The sequence below is a fragment of the Benincasa hispida genome, chromosome 9 (assembly GCF_027475165.1).
Source record: "Benincasa hispida cultivar pf3 chromosome 9, pf3_genome.v1.1, whole genome shotgun sequence".
NCBI lineage: Eukaryota > Viridiplantae > Streptophyta > Magnoliopsida > Cucurbitales > Cucurbitaceae > Benincasa > Benincasa hispida.
Window position 1 is genome coordinate 74,095,314 of NC_143486.1, and position 22,199 is coordinate 74,117,512.

Genomic DNA, 22,199 nt, shown 5'->3' on the forward strand with positions numbered 1-22,199 from the left:
CTACAATCATACATCTATAACATACATCCATACTCAATGATCATGCATTAATATAACACTTTATATTAAAAAAAACTTAACATGCATACTATATACATTATAAGAATTATAACATATATCAAATGCATGTACATGTTAACCTATGGTGGAATTTTAAATCTATATAGCATACTATATGCACAACATCAAAAAATAATTAAAACATACATCAACATGCATAATTAATTAAACACCCTAAAATGGATTGGTTTTGGCTCTTAAATTAAGCCAACAACTAAATTATTACAATAATAATTTGGTGTAGTACAAAAAACCGTTCTCGAATCAGCTTCAAACACTTTTGAATCAACTCGAACTGGCAAAAAAACTCTCGAATCGGCACAAAAACTCCAAAAACCAGGTTGAACCAATCAAACCAGCTCAACAAAACCGGACCAGACCATCTGGACTGGCTGGTCAATGCTTGCAGGGGCGGTCAATGAACGCTGGAGCGCGGGTCGGCTGAAGCGGGCGAAGCGCGCGAGTCGGATCCGGGCAACGGTCGGGTCTGGGAGCAGTGTCTCAGGTTTGTGAGCCAATTTTCTCCAAATTTGAAGCTGTCCTCTTTCCCAGAACCGAGCAATTACAGTTTAATTTCAACTCTAATGACTCTACCAAATTTACAGACCTTTTGCCACACATTAATGCTCATAAACATGTAAGCAATTACAAATTAATACTACAAAAAAAAAAAAAAAAATTAATTTAATTGCCAAAACCTAAAAACCATTTTAGTTTCCAATCTCAATTTTATCTAATAAATTGATACCCATCATATGCAATTGAGTAAAATTAAAACATGCTCTGATATCATATGATGGAAAAATAAGCATGCACAGCGGAATTGAGGACCAATTTTACTCTAATTGCATAAAAATAACATACAACCCTAAATTAATTAATAAGGGTTTTTTTTTTTTTTGAAATATTGCCTTTAAAACTCTCGAAACGCTTCTATCTCTAACCGAACACAAACTGGACAACCACTAGAGTTGACCTACTATCCTCTGGACTCAGAACCGGGTTGTGGGACCGATGGATGAAGAAACCGAGAGAGAGAAAGAGATGGAAATAGGAGATGGATTTTTTTGGGTTGGGTTTAGGTTTTGATATTTCTCAAAAATTGTGATTTTTTTCTACCCAATTTAGAAACTAATTTTGGCAAATTGTCAAAAGTTCTCTATCCAAATTGAAAGCTCAATTTTATAGAAAAGAAAAACCATGCAAAAATTGCATGAAACAAATTCATAAAAACCCAACACCTCAAAATTTACTATCTAACTGGGCTTGATGTCTCCACTATAATCCAACACCTAGCCCACTATCTTGTTAGTGGAATTGTCCAACAAAAAATTTGGATTTTTCCACTAACTTTAGTTAAAGGGCAAAATAGTCATTTTATCAAAGTCGAATTTTGACCGAAAAATCAACATTTTGACTTTTTATGATTTTTTTCCGTATTGACTAATTTTGACCTCTCGCGCATGAATCCATATTCATTTTCTCGAAATTCAAATCACATTTGAATATAAGGCCGGTCAAAGTTTGACTTTTCAAAGTCAAAAGTCAATTCTTTGACTTTATACATCTTTGATCATTTTTATTATTTTCGAGCTTTCAAATATGAACGTATTCATATTCTTGATATTTAAATCACATTTAATCATTAAAGCTATATCTCTAAACTAAAAATCGACCACTGTACCACATATATTCTCTCTTCACCTAATTTGAACAATTTAAATCATTCTATTATACTGTTCTAAGTTTATTCCATATGAGCTAGTAGGGGAACCTAATAGACCTATAGATCATGGGCTCCACAACAATTCGAGATTAGCTGGCTAAACTTTTTTAGACGGAGCTAATCAACATTCGTAGGTCATTTCACTATAGTCCCGTAGTTACACTTCCCTCATTATAGATATATTTGTGTCCATATGATATAACCATGATTAGTAAGCTAATCGGTTGTTTGTAATCTCGGTTGGGTCATAAAAATCGTTTTACCCCAAGACTACATCTTATTCCTTAAGTTTCACTTAAGAGGGTGGGGCCTTTGTTCAAGACCTGGATACTAAGGGGAACAACCTATCTACTATCCCTAGAGTAAATTTCGTCTTGCACCCCTATGTTCTCAGCTATCCGCCTGATCTTATCCCTGAAATGGGAGGCTTATTGGGCCAGCGATAATGAGTTGCCCTCACCTATGCAGATCTAAAGATAATTCCGAGTAAACATGAGTTCATAGTTAGCTCATGATTAAAATTAAGTTACCTAAGTCATCAATTAACGAAATAGTCAGTTTTATACATAAAACGGCATTTAGAACGTAAAAAGTGACTATTTCATAATTCAGTCTTATGTAAACTCTTTAGACAAAGGATGCCCCCACTTTCATGTCTCCACATGAACGGGTTAGGATCACATCGTTTGTACTAACTACAAAATGGGTCGTATCTATAGTGTTCCAATAAGGCGTCCAACCTTATTCATATACAGACCATTTTGGTTATATATTTGAACTTGATCTTCAAACTTAAACTTAATAGCTCAGATCCTTAATTTATTGGATTCATGAATATAGAATTTAATTTTACTAAAGATTTTCAATAACATCTTTATTGAATAAAAATATGATATTACAAACTACTGACATAAAATCTAACAGTTAGTAAATTAAAATATATGTTTTAAAAAGAAAAGAAATGGTGACAGAAAATTTAAAAGGGATTTGTTGAAAAAAATTTCAAATGAAAAAAAGAAAGAAAGGAAGAGAAAAAAAAGAAGAAGAAAAGAAAGGAAAAAAAACGAAAACAACGTGAGATGAAGAAAATAAAGGAATTTAAAAAGAAAAAAGAAAATGTGGGGAAAAAAAAAAGGAAAAAAGGGAAGAAAAAAAAAAAGGAAAGGAAAACGTGAACGAAAAAAAGAAGAAAAGAAAAGAAAAACGGTAAAGAAGAAGAAGAAAGAGAGGAATGAAAACAGTCGAACAGAAAAGCAGAAAAAGAAAGAAGGAAAGAAAAAACAAAAGAGAAGGAATGAAAATAGGGAAGGTCTACCCTCCATCATCTTCTTCCTCTCCTTTTGTAGCCGCCGACCACCCACCCCCTTCTGCTGAGTCTTCTTGGCCGGCGAGCCTCAGATGGCGACGACCCACACGAACTCACGTTGACACGAGCAGACACCCACGCATTGAAGGTGTTACTCACGAATCTGCCTTCTCTCCCACGCATCTGGCGGGTGTTGTGGCGATGAAGCCCACATATCCGGTCCGCAATGGCAACGCGATTCTCGAAAACAGCTCCATGGGTTTTATGGTCATAGTGTAACCAAGCAGATTCGCCGCCCATGAGACGGGAACCAAGTGGTGGCACCCCATCTATTCACAACCTACATTCTGGAACCAATTCTTCTCAAATGAAGCACCACAATTTGGCTGGGAGTCAAGATTGGTTGAATTTATAGAAGGAATTTAAATCCTTGTTGGATTTCGCCTCGAATCTAATTTTATCCAATCTTGAAATTCCTCTTCAAATTGGGAGAATTCAACTCAATCCAATTGGAAAATCTTATATTTCATCTTATTGATGAAGTTGTTTGGTCGGATTTGATTCATTTGGGAAAAAATTACTTAACTTCTTTTCTTTTTTTCACAGGATTCAAATTATCCGAGGTGGATTTTTTTCCAGAACCAAATTGAATTAGTTTAAACCACAAATTTGTGAAAAGAAAAGGTGATATTAAATTAGAATCTGAGTATATTCCAAATTTTATCCTAAATCCAAATTGTTCGACTTTGAGATTAAATTGTGATAAAATCTCAAATTGATGTAAAATTCATATTTGGGCATCTTCCAAATTTATATCAAATTCATCATCTAAAATCCATCCCAAATAAAAATTTGATCATATTCCAAATTCAAATTAGGTAGCCTTAAGTTTTTATCTTCAATCGATCTCTTATTAAAATTTGGGCATATTTCGAATTTTATTTCAATTTTCAATTTTATCCCAAGTTCGAGTTAAACTTATGTAATAAATTCATAGTTTAACTGACATGTTCAAATTCAAGAACAAATATATTTGAATTTCGATTCCAACTTTATATTTTTCGAGATTCGTCCATCCATATGAGTGCATAAATCTCGGATATTGGTTGAATGAGAAACTTTGGGTCAATAACAAATTGCCACGTCATTTCTCAAATTAATGACGAAATTACAAATCATCAAATTTGAGACCAGTTAGAAGTGGGCACGTGTCTTAAATTGGCGAGTTTCAATGATAGCACGTATTTTCTTCATGACCGGTTGATTGAATACAATTAATTTAGTCTAATTTGATATTTTTATTTGGGCCAAAGTCCAATGGAGGCTTTAATTTGACTAAGTGCCAAATTAAGCTCAAATTCAATTAATTGGACCCTAGGGCTAGGTCCATGAACCAACCAAATCTAAGCCCACCTGATAACTCTATAGATAGAGGGGTTATCTTCATTTGTGGGGTTAACAATTCTACACTTGAGAGGCTAGAAAGAATTATTCAATCAGAATACCATCTAATTCATGAAGTTGCACGTCCCTTGAAGACACAAGTATCTTAAAGATTCAAAGTTTTTTCAAGACTTCGACTTTAAGAATATCACACGCTCCACTTCTATAAGTCAAGCATACACATTCAATTGAGAGAGAATCAGAAGATCAAGTACTAAAGATCGAACTATATCGTATCAAATCAACATCAACATAGTTCAACTCCACGAAACAAGTTTCTCTAGAAACCTCGTGTGAACAGGAAGCTTCTATTAATTTTACTTAAATGAAATTTAGTCAATTCTTGAAAATAACCATGAATCTAAACTAATGGTATATATGAGATAATAACACAAAATATAAACAAACTCAAAGTAAACAATGAAATATAATAGATAAATTCAAATAAGTCAAACCATCATATAGATAGAGTAATATATTACAGGCACACAAACAATACCTAATTAGAAGGACATACATATCAAAATACCTCGGATAAATAGAATATATTACATAAAAACAAATAGTACTCAAAACAACAATGGAATATATCACATAATATCAAAAATCAAACGTTAAATGCATTTTCTGTCTCCAAAATGAAAAAAATTATATTAAATGCAGTTTTCTTCACCATTTGAAAATGAGAAAAAAAAACATATTAAATACATTTTCTCTTTTCATAATAAATGTTGTTTCTCTCTTCATCATTAAGGAAGCTTCGTAAATAGGGAAATATATATATAAATCAAAAATAAAAAAATAAAAAAAGGGTAAATTTGTCTAAAAATAATACTAAAAGCTTTTCACGAAAAAATTCAAATTTAAAGACATTTTTAAATATATGACCTAAAAAGGATGTTTTGTGTAAAAATCTATATAAAAAAAAATAAAAATCGATTTTTTTGGTGTATAGGAGAAGGGGAAGTATGAAATGCACCTAATCATTACTCATTAAAGAATAGTTAACGACACAACTCCACACATGCACGTTGAGGATAAAAACGAATCACCATTATGGTTTCTGTCCATGAAAACGGTCGATTGAATAAAAAGCGGAAGAAGCCGAGCGACAAGAAAAATTCCCGCTGCAGTCTAGCCTATGTTCTTCTTTAGATCCCTTGTTTCATTTCTTAAAATCTAAATCGGTTTGTCAATTTTTAAATCCATCTTGAAAATTAGCTAACTCATCCAATTCTCCAATATTAAAACCTTAAGATCCCATTTAATAGCCAGCTGATTTTTAGTTTTTAGGTTTTGAAAATTAAGCCTATAAATATTCATTTCACCTCTAAATATTCTTGTTTTGTCACCTACATTTTATCACTATTTTCAAAAATCAAGCCAAGTTTTGAAAATTAAAAAAAAAAATCATTTTTAAAAGTTTGTTTTTGTTTTTGAAATTTGGTTAAAACTCAACTATTTTACTTGAGAAAAGAATCTCAGTGTATTTCGTTTAAAAAAAACCATTTTACTTGAGAAAAATTTAATCCATTGTTAGAAATTGAGAGAAAATAGACTAAATTTTCAAAAACGAAAAAACAAAAACAAAGGTTTTATTTGGTAATCATTTTGTTTCTTTGTTTATTATTTTTTTTTTTTAAATTAAACCTATAGAAATTACTTTCACCTCCAAATTTCTTCATTTCTTATTTACCATTTACCAATGGTTTAAAAAACCAAGCTAAAATTAGAAGAAAAAAAATAGTTTTTAAAAACTTGTTTTTGTCTTTGAAATTTGACTAAGAATTCAAGCATTGTACTTTAGAAAAATGTAAATTGTTATAAGAAATTGAGAGAAAATAGACTTATACCAAAAAATATATATAATTAAAATAGTTATTAAATATAGGCAAAATAACTACTAAAGGGGTCTGAATAAATTAATTTTCTTAAAGGTGTTATCCAGCAAAAATTGAGTACGAGAAGTTTGAGCGTAGACCAAGCTAAGAAGTGAAGGGGAATTGGTGTAGTATTTTTGGATTGGATGTGATGGGCCTTAATGGGGTGTGAATATTAATTTAACATTGGTTGGTTCTTTTATTTGGGTCCAATTATTTCACACCTGAAGTTCACCAAAAGCGAAAACATGTCACTTTCCAAAAAAAATTATGGAATTAGAGTATTATATATAGGGGAAGAAAGTGAAAGTTTTCTGAAAATCTGGGACATAAAAATAATTTAATTATATAGATTAAATTTAATGTTTAGAAATTTCAAATTAAAATGATGTTTCATGTACAAATTTTATATGTATGAAAGTTAACTTTGTAGTTTTTTTCAATTTGAATGAGTCATGTTTGATTTTTGTCAAGTAACAACTCTATTGAGTTAAATTTGAAAAATGTTTTAATTTTTGTATTTATTTGATTTTATTTTGTAATTTAGAGAGTTACCAAATTGCTCACCTATAAATAGCAACTTGGTTTTTCATTTGTAGCATCTCATCCCAAATTGAGTTGTTCTCTCATTTCTTTCTTTCTTTCTTTTGTTCTTGAGTTGAGTTGAAAGTAAGTATCCAAGAGTTCTGCCAGATCTGAATAGTTCGATCCAAGAATTCTGTCAAATCCGAGTAGTTCGAGGTTGCAATTCTATCGAAGTTGGTCATTGTATTCTATTGAGATGATCGTTGTAGTCTGCTTGCAGCCCGTGTAGAACGAATAATTGTCTTTAGGACAACACTTAAAAGAAGCATGCATCAACTACGTTTTGAGTCTCCAAAGGTTTTGAAGTTCTTTCAAGTATTTGGTTATTTTCATATCTAAGTCTTGTTACACCATCTGGCTTTCGTTTGAGTTTAAATATTATACATTTAGTGTATTGTTTCTAGTAATTGAGGTGTAACCAGTTTGTTAGTGTATTAGTTCTATATATATCATTTTTCTCCAACAATTTGAAGACATTATTATATTTGAACTAATGATTGTAAATTCTTCAGCCAATGTCACTAATTCTACCATCATTAGAGCACCCATTGTCAAACCTCATGCTGAAAAACCAGAGAAGTTCAAGGGAGACAATCTCAAGAGATGGCAACAGAAGATGATTTTCTATCTCACCCCACTGAATCTTGCTCATATTTTGAAGGAAGATTGCCCATTACCTTGGCAGAAGTTGTAACTCCTAAAACAGAAGCTGCAAAGCAAGCGTGGTTGCATTCAAACTTCCTATGCCATAATTATATACTTAGTAGTCTTGAGGACACTTTGTACAATTTCTATTAAAATGCCAACAATACATCAAAACTATTGTGGAGGTATTACACAAGAAGTACAAGCTAAAAGATGCTGGTACTAAGAAATTCCTTGTTGGAAAGTTCTTAGATGATAAGATGGTTGATACCAAGTTGATAATCAATTAGATGGAAGAATTGCAAATTATCATCAGTGATTTGCAAAGTGAAGGATTGGACATCAGTGAGCCATTCCAAGTTACAGTTGTGATTGAGAAGTTGCCTCCTTCCTGGAAGGACTTCAAATGCTATCTCAAACACAAGTGAAAGGAGTTATCCATGAGAACCTCATGATAAAACTCCATATAGAAGAGGATAACAGAAAAGGAGATAAAATTCTGCTAGAAGTTAAAGGGAAGGCTCACATTGCTAAAGCTTCGAAACAAAACCCAAGAAGCGAAATTTCAAGAAGAAAAATGAAAATCATGGGTCAAGGAATGATGTCAATGTTGGGTTCTATGCCTTAAAACTCGTAGATAGTAAATATAACATTTGATCGATCATTAATAAAGTGCTATTAATGTTGCAATAAATAGTTATAGTTTATCTTGTATTTATCTTACTTAAATAACTCTAATCCAATAAACTAACATCCTATGAGTCTTGAACTATATGTGGAGAAATATAGAGATCAATATTCAAGATACAACCTAAAGGATCTATAGTATATGGATAAGGTTGGGTACCTTAACCTGATGACACTATACGACCCACTTTGTATTTGATACAATTGCAATGATCCAACGTGTTAGTGTAGGATATATGCGAGTGGGGATATCCTATGCAATAAGTTTGCATAAGACTGAACCACAAAATAGTAATCATTATATGTAACTTCGTTGACTAGTTAGGTTTCTCTTTCACTAGGATGACCTAGGCAACTTAGTCTTAATCCTGAGTGAGTTATGGACTCCTGTTCATGAATGATTGTCCTTTGATTTGTATGCATAAGAGTAGTCAATTCGCCAACTCAGTAAGCCTACCATTTTGGGAACATTGTTTCTGGGATATGAACAAAGGGCCCTACCCTCTTACTGGCCCAAAAGGAGTTTATATTTAATGTTTGAACCATAAACATGTTGTTCATTAAATGGGCACTGGTACTTAAGGATATAGAGGTAACTGAGGGGTAAAACGATAATTTGACCCAACTGTTGTTACAAACACTCGTGAAGGACTAACTTGCTGTCATTGATCTATATCCGTAGACACAAAAATATATTTGTAGTGAGAAGAGTGAGACTATGGGTCTTTAGTGGAGTGTACTCACAGTTAACGAACATTATTTAATTGGTTAATGAGTTTAGCCAATTAATCTCATATCGTTGAAGCTTTTGATCTATAGGTCCATGAGGTCCTTTCCTAGCTCGTAAAGGGAATTGAGGTAACTATACTTTTAATAGAGTTTGAAATGTTCAAATTCACTTAGGGAAATAATATAATGTATAATGATACATTATAATACAAAGTTTATATTTTAATTAAACTTTATAATATAAATTAACTTTTGGATATGATTCAGAATTAACGGGAGAATTAAATATTTGAAAGAATTCAAATATTAATAAATTAGATTCATATTGAAACTATAGGTTAAAATTAATATGTATTTGATGCACATTAAGACTATAGATTATGAGAGAAATACAATTGAATATGTTTCAAAAGTAAGCCAAATTAAAATTTTGATATTTAATTTGGAGAAATAAATAATTATTTAATTTTAATTAATTTAATTAATTGAATTAAAACTATAGATTATGTGAGAGATGTTTCATTTAATGTGATTTAAATGAAATAATTAATTAAATTAGATTTAATTAATGATTAATTAATAACTAAATTAATTTAATTAATTAGATAACTCCCAGGAGTTATCTAAAAACGTGGGTGCTTCCACGTTTCTCTCCCTTTCTATCTCGATTGATAAAAAAAATTGGTTTTGATCATAGAGGAAAAAGAGGAAAAAACCTGCTTGACAATTCTAGCCTTTTTACTTCTTTCAGAAAAATCCTCCTCCTTTCTTTCTTTTTTCCAATTCAATTGGTTCTCACAAACCAAACCAAAGATTTCTCAGATGATAAGAAGGTTACTCTTTTGGTGGTGTTCTAAAATCCCAAATTGGATTCTCACTTGGTTCTACAAAGATAAAGGTTTTCTATCCCTTTTTTGTGAATTTTAAGAATGTTGGGAATGGCATAAACTCGTAGTTCGTCAATGTTGTTAATATATTCTATTTATCAATAAAAATGTTGTTGAGTTTTTTATTCAATAAATTACTATTGATATTACATTCTTCTATGAAAATTCAATAAACAAATCCATGGCTATAACATGAATACTTTAACTTTATATGGTGACATAAAAATAGATCAAGTTTTAGTATGTAGCCAAAATGGTCTATAAATATATGGATGAGATTGGGTACCTCATCCGGGTGACACTATTGAATGCGGCCCATTTTGTATACTGTTATAAATGATGTGATCCAAAAATCATTCATGCAGAGACATGTGAGTGGGTGCATCCTGTGCAATGAGTTTGTATAAGACCGGACCTCGAAATAGTCACTTTTCTTTATAACAACTGTTTACTGTTAAAACTGATTATTTCAAACTCAATGACCTAGGGTAACTTGATCTCAATCCTGAACTAACTATGAACTCCTTTTTATTCGGGATTATCCTTTGATCTGCATAGGTGAGAGTAGTCCAACAACACTGCTCAATAAGCCTCCCATTTTGGGATATGGCTTTGCAATATGGAATTCATTCCTACCCGATTTAGGATTAGTAGATAGGTTGTTCTCTTAAGCGTTGATGCCTTTTCTTGAATAACGGGGTCCCCCCTCTCATGGAAGAGATGATTATGATTTATAAGTTGGACTATAAATCAATTGTTCAATGGAGGATTAATGGGAGCTTAAAGAGCAAGATGTATTTATAGGGGTAAAACGGTAATCTTTGACCCAGTTATAAATACGAATGACTTGTGAAGGATTGACTTACCGATTATGGTTAAAATAGATAGAAATATATCTACATTGAGGAGAGTGCAACTATCAAACTATAGTGGAATATTTCGGTAGTTAACGAATAGTAATTAATTCGATTTAAAGAGTTTAACCAATTAATTACAAATCGTTGGAGCTCATGATTTGTAGGTCCATAAGGTCTCTCTACTAGCTCATAATTTGGATTAATAAATTGAGTAATCTTGATAAGATTTGAAATTAGGGTTTAGAAATTGAAATATTCAAATTTAAGTAGGGTTTTTATTTATTGTATTCGATACAATTGAAATGTTTAATTTTATCGAAATTAAACGAAATTGGAGAAATGATTAATGTTTAAAATATGATTTAAATATTAATTGTTAATATTAATTTCATTACAATGGAATTGTTTTTTTATTAATCTAATATTAGATATTAAATTAATAAAATTAATTAAAAGGTTTAATTAATTAATTTTATTTAAAAATTAATTAATTCAATTAATTTTTATAAAACTAATAAATCAAATTAAATAAGTTTAATTTAGAAAATGATTTTGGAAATCATTTTTGAAAATCAAAATTCAAAGTGGAGATTTCTCCACTATGGTGCAAGACACTTTATTCACTCAATTTCATTTTCTCCATGAAGTGGGAGTTAACCTTCATGCAAGCTTTGAATTTGCATGATGAAAGCTCTATAAATTGAAGTGTTAAGCTAAATAATTGATTCGTACTTACAAGACTTTCTTGAAGAACTCTGTAGAAATCCATTACCCTCCAAATCCTCTTCATATCTTATATACATCCAGCTCAATTTAGTGTTTCCACCACACAATCCTTACAAGCGAATAGTAAAAAAGATCTTCGTGGTGGTCTACTTGAAGATTGAAGCTCTTTCACGTGGAACTTAGCTAGTATTGAAGAAGATTCTTCAAAGGTATTGTGCTCAGCAAACCCTCTTCTGTAAAAGTTACTTTGAAGCATGTTTAAAACTCAAATTAAGTATAACTAGAGTGCTTATAGATTCTGATTTTCTTCGTTGCATGTTAATATACTCTAACAAATAATGCTTAACCTAGGTTCTAATTTAACAGTGGACTCATTGTTCTTTTTCTTTGGTCTCTGTATTTTTTTTAATTGCGTAGTGTATAAGTATTTCAGAAATCCCAAATTAATAATGAGTATTGGTCCTGTGTTTTACAAGACGTCAGGACTTTCATCCCTACAGCTAGCAAGCACAATGTGCACGCACGAGAAGGGACAAAGTTCCAACAATCAAGTCAATGTCATGGAAAATGACGATTTGGTTATCGTCATTTTTAGGTAAATATGGCTTCAGACATCAAAGATTGGTGGATTGATACTTGTGCTACTAGACACATTTGTAAGGACAAGTCATTGTTCAATACATATGAGAAGCTAGATGGTAGTGATAAGTTGTACGTGGGAAATGCTTCAACTGCCTCAGTGGAAGACAAGGGAAAGGTCCTGCTAAAATAGACTTCTGGAAAGATACTTACCCTTAATGACGTATAGCATATGTCAGAGATTCGAAAGAATCTAGTCTCAGGAACCCTACTTAACAAAAATGGGTTCAAGCTTGTATTTGAGTTAGATAAATTTATTTTGACAAATGGGTATGCATATAGGAAAAGGCTATATGTGTGATGACATGTTCAAATTGAATGTATTGGCACAAGTGCCAAAGAATAATGATAATATCAACTCTCTACTTATATTGTTAAGTTGTGTGATGTATGGCATTCTAGATTGGGACATGTCAATTATCGTCCTTTAAATATAATGGTAAAATTAAGACTATTGCTGAATTATAACATTGATAATAGACACAAATGTGAAGTTTGTGTTGAATCAAAGTTTACTAGAAAGTCATTTTCATATGTAGAAAGAAGTAATGAGTTACTTGATTTAATCCATAGTGATGTATGTGACATGAAAAGTACTCCCACATGAGGTGGTAAGAGATACTTTGTCACATTTATTGATGATTGTAGTAAATATTGCTATGTATATTTATACATAGTAAAGATGAAACCTTTAATATTTTTAAAACATGTAAAGCAGATATTGAAAATCAACTTGAGAAGAAAGTAAAGGTGCTCATATTAGATATAGATGGTGAATATGAATCATCATCGCTTTATAAACTTTGTGAAGTTAATGGTATAATCCATCAAACTACAGCACCTTATATACCATAACAAAATGATGTAGTTGAAATAAAGAATTATACTTTACAGAACATGGTTAATTTCATGTTAAATAGTTTAGGTTTACCTCACAATTTGTGGGGGGAAGCTTTGCTGACAGCAAATTTATACTAAATAGAATTCCACATAAGACGACTAATAAGTTGCCTTATGAAGTATGGAATGGATAGTTACTATTATATAAAATGCTAAAAGTGTGGGGGTGCTTGGCAAAGGTACAAGTTCCTTTACCAAAAAGGACCAAACTTGGGCCTAAGACAATTGATTATGCCTTTATAGGCCATGAAATGCATAGTGTTGCTTATAAATTCATGGTGATTAAATTAGAAATATTTGATATCAATAATAATATCATAATGGAATCTATTGAAGCTGAATCTTTGAGGATATTTTTCCTTTAAAGGAGGAAGGACATAAAATTATTGGTACCAAATGAATTAATGAGGCTAGCTCTTCGAAAGGTCAAAACAATCATAATACTAAATTTGAACCTATAAGATGCAAAAGAGCTAAGAAGCTACCTCTTTTGGACCTGATTTCATAAAGTATACGATAGAAGGTGAGCCTCGGACTTTTCAGAAAACTGTATCATCTCCTGATGCATCTTATTGGAAGGAAGCTATCAATAGTGAGCTAGAATCCATTTTACAGAACAATACATGGGTATTGGTTGATTTACCTACTGGAAGTAAACTAATTGGGAATAAATGGATTTTAAGAGAAAGCTAAAGGTTGGTAGCACTATTGATAAGTACAAAGCCCGGTTGGTAGCTAAAGTCTTTCGCAAAAAAGAAGGGCTAGATTTTTTGGATATATATTCTCTAATGACGAGGTTTACATCTATAAGGATGTTAATTGCAATAGCAGCTTTACAAAATTTAGAAATACACCAAATGGATGTAAAAACTGCATTTTTAAATGGAGACTTAGATGAAGAAATTAATATGGATTAACCTAAAGGGTTTGTTGTTAAAGGACTTTGAGACAAAATTTATAAACTTGTTAAGTCTCTTTATGGGTTGAAACAAGCACTTAAACAATGACATGAAAAGTTTGACCACACTATGTTATTAAATGGATTTAAGATAAATTAGTATGATAAATGTGTCTATGTTAAAACCATAAATCAAGAGTATGTCATTGTTTGCTTGTATGTGGATGATATGTTAATGATAGGCACAAATAGAAATGTTATTGATTCCACTAAAAGGATGTTGAAATCAAACTTTGATATGAAAGACCTTGGTCTTGATGATATTATCCTTGGGATTCAAATAACAAGAAATCCAAGTGGATACATACTTTCTCAATCTCATTATATAGAGAAAGTGATGAGAAATTTTGATCATTTTGAGAGTAAGTCGGTTGTTACTCCATTTGATCCAAATTGTAATTTGAAGAAAAACTATGATAAATGTGTGTCTTCTCTAGAATGTTCTAGAGTTATTGGTAGCTTAATGTGCATAATGAATTGTACAAGACCTAATATTATCTATTCAATAGGAAGGTTAGTAAGATACTCTAGCAATCCTAGGCATGATCATTGGAATGCATTAGCCATAGTTCTAAGGTACTTGAAGTACACTCTAGACTATGGATTGCATTATACAAGGTATCCATATATACTGGAATGATTTAATGATGCTAATTGAATTTATGATAGTATGGAGACTAAATCTATCAATGGTATATTTTTACCAGTTGGAGCATTTGTATCATGGAAATCTTCAAAACAGACATGTATAGCACGTTCTACTATGGAATCAGAGTTTATAGGTCTTCTTAAAGCAGGAGAAGAAGCTGAATGGCTTTGAAATTTTCTTGAAGATATTTCGTTGTGGTCAAAGCCTGTAAATGTAATATGTATTTATTGGGACAATTTAGCGACTTCTATGAGAGCCAAGAATATGTCTATAATGGCAAGTCACGACATATTAGACACAAGCATAATTCGATAAGATAATTTCTCTCTAATGGAATAATTTTAATTGATTATGTGAAGTCGAAAGAGAATATTGCAGATCCTTTGATGATAGGATTGTCAAGAGAGAAAGTCACATATACATCAAGGGAAATGAGGCTAAAGCCTATGAAATGAGTTATCTAGTGGTAACCTAACCTAGTTGACTGGAAATCCCAAGATCTAGGTTCAATAGGCAAACTAGTTAGATAATTCATAGTTGACACACTAAGAAACTTGTAGTTTCTTCCCATTTCTATGATGTTCTAGAGTGTATGATTTGTTGATGTTAAGGTTATATTGATATCATGTTTTACAGGAGAAGTAGTGACAGGAAGCTCTTAATTAATATTACCTATATGAAAGTAGGAGTGGGCCGCTTCTATGAGAATAGTGGGTCGCTTCTATGAAAACTCTTCAAATGGCATATGTTATTTAAGGCTCTCATGAATTCAGGATTTTGTCCAATACCAAAATAGATACAAATGTATAAAACTCAAATACACAAGATGAGTTGTGTGTAATACCTGTTGTCTTAATTCACTAATGAAAATGATATTCCAGAGCTTAGTCTCACTATTTCTTCGGTAAATTCGATGGATATTCACTAAGGAAGGTTCAAGTTCAGAAGACACATCTCCTGATGCATAGCTTGTTTGTTTTCTTTCAATGGTTTTGTTTGATTTTTCTTACTTTCTTTCATGCGGAGAATTGTTGGATATATATAGTGAAAGAAAGTGAACATTTGGTGAAGATTTGAAGCATAAAATGAATTAATTGTGTAGATTAAATTCATTGTTTAGAAACTTTCAAATTGAACTGAAACTTCAAATTAAAATGATGTTTCATGTACAAATTTAATATTTATGAAGTTGAATTTGTCAAGTAACAACTCAATTGAACTAAATTTGACAAATGTTTCAATTTTTTGTATTTATTTGATTTTATTTTATAATTTGGATAGTTACCAAGTTGCTAGCCTATAAATAGCGACTTGGTTCTTCATTTGTAGTATCGCTCCAAATTGAAGAGTTCTCTCTTTTCTTTCTTTCGTTCTTGAGTTGAGTTGAGAGTAAGTATCTAAGAGTTTTGTCATATCCGAATAATTCGAGGTTGTAATTCTACCGGAGTTAATCATTGTATCTTGTTGAGACGATCGTTGTAGTCTTCTTGCAGCCCGTGTAAGACGAATAATTGTCTTCAGGATAGCACTTACCAGAAGCGTGTCTCGACTACGTTTTGAGTCTCCAAAGATTTTGAAGTTCTTTCAAGTCTTTGGTTATTTTCATATCTAAACTTTATTACATCATCTGACTTTCGTTTGAGTTTGAATATTATACATTGAGTGTATCGTTTCTAGTAATTGAGGTGTAATTAATTTGTTAGTATATTAGTTCTATATATACCATTTTCTCCCAAAAAAAAATCTTGAATAAATAGTAAATCAATCCTGAAATATAGTAGTAGTTGCAATTATATTCAACTTTCAATTGTAAAAATTAAAACCTCAAACCTATATGAGTGTTAAAATTGGACCTTTAAATAATAAAATTTAAACCTTCAAACTTATACCCCAAGTTTAACACGTATAAATTTGAAGACGTAATTTTTACAATTGAAATTTTGAAAGTGTATTTACAACTACCACTATATTTTAGAGATGATTTTTATCGTTTACCCAAAATCTTTAAAAGAGAAAGAAAAACAAACAAACTTGACAATGTGGTATTGTTTTACCATTTATTCAATTTTAAATAAACACATACTCTTTTTTTTTTTTTTCTTTTGTTGACGATCATAATCTCTAAATTTTGCTCACCCTCATCAACTTAAGAAACGTAAATCAACGTGATAAAACGCAGAGTTCGACTAGCATAATTCGTAATTTGTAATTCATATATATATATATATATTTGTAATTTAGAGTCATATGAAACCTTTCTAAAAAATCGATTCAAACAAAAACCAATAATGGGGTCCGCAAGTTCTTTTTTCTTTTTCATTGCTTTATGGGTTGATTCAGCTGCAAGAACCAGAGGGAAAAAACCAAAAACAAAAATAAAATTTAACTGCGTTTTAGATTACGCTCAATTTTCTATATCTCACCCAATCATTCTATAATAAATTATCACGTGACACATTCTTCTTATTTTTTAAAAATATTTTTAAATTTTTTCATGTGTAGTTAAAGTAAGATGCACGTAGATAAGTGCATTTAGGTATGCACTCAAGTATCACTCAAATAACAACAAATGAATTTTAGTCTAATATCCTATTTCCTAAAATACTCTCTCTCTTCCTTTTTTTCCCCCTTTATTTTGCCCTACAACTCACTCACAACCTTAAAGTTTGTCCCATTCTTTTCACAATCCTGACTTTGTGTGACCATTGTCGTCTGTCACTCTCGAAGTTCTATACAAATTACTTCAAGAAAAAGAAATTAGTGTATTTGGGATTTCACACATCTTTGTGCATGCTATTCAATTGTTCAATCACAATTTATCGCATTACAAATTCTTCTTTCTTCTTTTTTTAAATAGTTTTGAATTTTTACTACTACGTGGTCAAAATAGGCTACAAAAAGATGGACAACCCAAAATGCACTCAAGTATTGCTCTTACTTTAATGTTTCTAAGTGATAACGATAAGAAAAACACTTTTAAATCGCTTCAAAAATTCGATGATTTTTGAGTGGAAGGTGTTTTTTTAATCATGGTAAAAGTGATTTTACGTTTTTTAATCTAACTTTTAATAGAACCACTAACTTTTTACTCTATGATATTAGACAACGAGAAATATTTAGGTGACCTACAACTATTTTTGTGCATCCCACTAAGTTATCCAACCATAGTTTGTCATGTGCTAAATTCTTCATACATCTTTCTTTAAATATTTTAATTCTTTTTGTTGCATATGACGAGAGTATGATGCATATAGATAAGTACATCTACATTGAAAATCGTCGGATATTCACACGGTGTGATGATATTATTGTTTAAAATTTTTGTTTTTTAAGATTAGACTATAGATGTCTCGCACCGAATGAACACACTATTATTCTTAGCTATACATTTAAGTTACTCTTAAATCTTGTTTAAACAAGAAGGCAAAATAAGAAGCAAATGAAGATCAAGAAAGAAAATGGTTAAAGATGGAAGAACACTTATCATGGCTTCACCAATGGAGAGAGGGAGCTTGATCAACAGAACAGAAATTGCAAGGCTCCTCTGTATTAATCAAACTTTGATCCTCATTCATTGCCTTTGTAAACTGGTTTTGATTCTCATAAACTTTCCCAGAAAATTCAAAGCAATTCAACATGGAAATATATGAATTCCCATCTCTGTTTGAATCTTTCTCCATTGACCCATTTCTCACTTCTCTTTGAATTTTCATCTCTGTTCCTTCTCTGTTTACTTTTTCCCTCAACTCTTTCACCTGCCAAAGAATTTCCTTTGCAATATCCAAAATTAGAGTATGAAAATGGCTAAAACCCAGTTTTTGAAATCGAAAATGGAGATGATTTTCACTACCTTTGAAGCAAGAGAAGCATTTTCTTTCTCAAGAACATCATAATCCAGCTTAAGAGCATCGTAATTGAGTTTAAGAACCCCATAATCTTTCTCTAATTGCTTAGTCTTCCAACGAGCTCTTCTATTTTGAAACCAAATTGTAACTTGTCTTGGTTCAAGCTCTAATTCAGCTGCAATCCTCATTTTTCTCTCTGGTTCTAGCTTGTTTTCCACTTCAAAATGCCTCTCTAAGGCCTTCACTTGATCCAGCTTTAACAGGCGTTTTCTCTCCGGTGCTGAACCGCCACCGCTGCTGCCGTCTTCGCTGTTGTCTTCTTCCTCTAAACTGTCTAACATTGCTTGAAACTCCTTGCTGTAAGCACCTATTGTTTTGGAGCTCTGTTGCTCTACAAGAAGAAAAAAAAATACTTAATAACCAAACAAAAAGGTAAAAAATCTTTTTCTTTTACTTCTGGGTATTTGGTTTTGAGCACTATTTACCATTAGGGGAGAAGAAGGAGATGAAAGAATCCAAGGATTCTGAGTGGCCAAATCTCTTCATTATCACTGCAAATGAAGAAGATAACAAAAAACAGAGGAAATGGTGGAACTTTTTATGGTGAAACCAAAATAATGCTTCCTCTGTCTTTCTCAGCTTTCATTTCTTGAATTTTTGGTGACACAGCCCAAACATTTAGCTGAAAAGAAATTCAGATGGACTTTTTATTTATTTATTTTTTAAATAAAAAAGTGTAAGTGGAGTGGCAGGGAGAAAAGAAAATGAAATTGATGTATGTTTTTAATTATTGGTTAATGATGATGAGATTTTCAAAAATAGAAAAACAAGAAACTATTTACAGTAAATAACAAAATCTCAACTTCCGAGGATTGTTTTTTTTTTACTATTTTTATAAATAGTTAAAATTTTCCTTAATATAATAGGATGAGAATGGTTTTTATTTTTCATTTTATGTTTTTACTTTTTGTTGTTTTTATGTAATCAGACTTATTCTCTTAAAAAGAACTAAAAAAGCATCGGCTTCTGTTTTCTAAATCGACTTTTTTGGGGACGGTTCTCATCAAGGGCCAGGTTTTAGGTTGGTGGATTATGGTTAGGCTATACCATGGTTTTCCCTTTTGCCTTTTCTCGTGTACACACGTTTATGGCAAACTAAATGGACTTCAAAATTTTAAATTGCCAAAAAATATTTTAATTTTCAAAAAGATAAAGTTGTATCTCATGCCATCAAAAAATAAATTCTGATTTTCAAAAATTTTCAAAATAGGTTAGAAAATATATTTAGTTATTCACTCGATATAATTATAAACCATTTACTAAATAGTTTATAAACTTGTTTTATGTTAAAATTTTTGTATAATTATTATTTTATAATATCATATAATATATAATATATTATATAATCTATAGACCTTACATATTACATATTAGAATCATATATCATTCTTATTCTTTTTCTCTCGTTCTTTTACCCTTCCATTTATCTGCATACTTTCATTGCTTCACAATTCATAATCGGATTGTTTTTATGCAAAACAATATTTTAATTGCTACAATGATATGACCAATATAACATATCTTGCCTAGTTGGTTTTTTAGATCTAAATAATGCGAAGCGATGAGTTGATAGCGAATTCATTAATTGAATTCTAATTTAAACAATTGTTTAAATTGTGTTTAATAGTATATTAAAAAAAATCATAAAACTAGTTGTTGACAATAAACTATTATTCATTTATTTATGAACATGTTTTGTGTTAAAAATTGTATAATTATTATTATGTAATACTATATAATTTATGCTACATTACATAATACATATTTTAATTTTTAAAAAAACAAATTGAGTTTATAACATGATATAATATATTTCTGAATGTTTTGATTTTTATTAGAATGAAAATATTAAAATATTATTTTTCAGAATTTTCATTATTTGGGTCACATAATCCGAAAACAAATTTCATAAACAAAATCTGAGTTGTTTGCCAAACACATATTAGTCGAACTCGCTAAAAACATAAAATATAATCTGAGTTGCCAACCAAATAGGTCTTACAAAATTTTAGCTTTATATTTATAACTTTTAATATCGTAACTAATAGGTCGCTGAACTTTAAAACATCTAATAGTTACTTAATTTTCAACTTTTTGTTTAATAGGTTTCAATATATTTAAAAATTTTAAAAATTAATTTATACATTAGATAAGATTTTGAATTTAATGAATAACAACACTTTAAACTCTTAATTTTTTTTCTCTAATAGATTCGTTAATTTAGAAAATGTATTGGATTTTTAACAACTGATTAGACATTTTTTAAAAAATGGATATGACCTTTTTTTTAAATGAACACACAGGTGAAAATTAAGAAATTTATTAGATATTTTTGAAAATTCAAATACCTAATCCACCAAAGTCTTAAAGCATTTTGAAAATAATTCTTATTCTCCTTTAAAAAATAATAATAATAAATTTATAATAAAACATGATAATTTTTTTTCAATATATTAACATTATTAATATCTAAAAGCCGTCTAGTCAAAGTTATAAAAAAATTCTACAAATAAATAAAACAATTAACTTGAAAATATTAAGTTTCAAACATATTCTCGTCCCTTTGTATAAATAAACATGCATTCAATCTAACTTACACTAGAGTCAAATTTGCCCAACGTATGGTAGATGTAATGGAAGGAGCAACAATGTAATTTGTATACAGTTTACATTTAGAGGACAAATTATGATATAATTTCTGTAATTTATGGAACTAAAAGTAATAATTTAGTAGCTAATCAATTACAACCGCATACTAGTAACTTTTTCATTCGAATATCTATCCTCACATTAATCAATTATCATACTATCTTATTTGGGAAATAAATGCAACTATCAATCAGTATCACAGATGAATTTTAGACCAATATGAAAAAATATATATGTATAAATAACAAGAATACTTTTTAAAAAAAAATTGAAAACCTACTCTTTTTTTTCTCTCTTTTGGCTTTAAAATGTGACTTAGTTTTATTTAAAAAATATTAGTAGAAAGTGAATTGCAAAACATAGAAATTGATGGTAATATCTATGAGATTAATTTTCAAAAATCAAACATTAGAAATCAAACAACAAATTTAACATAAGCTCACACTTTTACTTGAATCTGATCACTAAGGCTCCGTTTAAGATTGTTGTAACTTTTAAATTAATTGTTGATAACTATACTTTTAGAATAATCAGCTATGAAAAAAATTAAATAGTGTTTGTTAATTTACACCTCAAACTTGAAAAAGTAGATTAAGGCACTTGGTACATATATACGAAAACATCTTACTTTAGATTTAATAACTAAAATAGATTTATATTCAACTTTTTAAAAATTTTTGTAATTTAAAAACTATAAATAATTGTTTAGTGTAATAAATTTTATTTGTTATAGATTAATTTTTAAATATTAAGGAAAATAGCTTTATTTTAAAAGAATGAATATGTATACTTTCTTTTTTTAAAAAAAATGATGCATTTAACTCATGAAAAATATAAAATAGATTTGATTAGATGAAAAATAGATAAATATATAAAATAAATCTTCTTTTTAAAGTATAAAATTAAAAGCTATATATTAATTAAAGATTATACCTGATTTCAAGAGAATCTAAAAGCTAGAAAGATAC

At 30.2% G+C, this 22,199-nt stretch overlaps 1 protein-coding gene across 1 annotated transcript; it reads right to left on the reverse strand.

Annotated features, from left to right (window-relative positions):
- Positions 1 to 17,961: 17,961 nt before the first annotated feature.
- On the reverse strand, positions 17,962 to 19,143 carry LOC120084548 (homeobox-leucine zipper protein ATHB-5-like). Its single transcript, XM_039040347.2, has 3 exons — positions 19,008 to 19,143; positions 18,528 to 18,913; positions 17,962 to 18,432 (listed from the first exon to the last, which is right to left on the reverse strand). Exons 1-3 carry the CDS (start codon positions 19,066 to 19,068, stop codon positions 18,169 to 18,171), a joined length of 711 nt encoding a protein of 236 aa, XP_038896275.1. The 5' UTR covers positions 19,069 to 19,143; the 3' UTR covers positions 17,962 to 18,168.
- Positions 19,144 to 22,199: the final 3,056 nt, after the last annotated feature.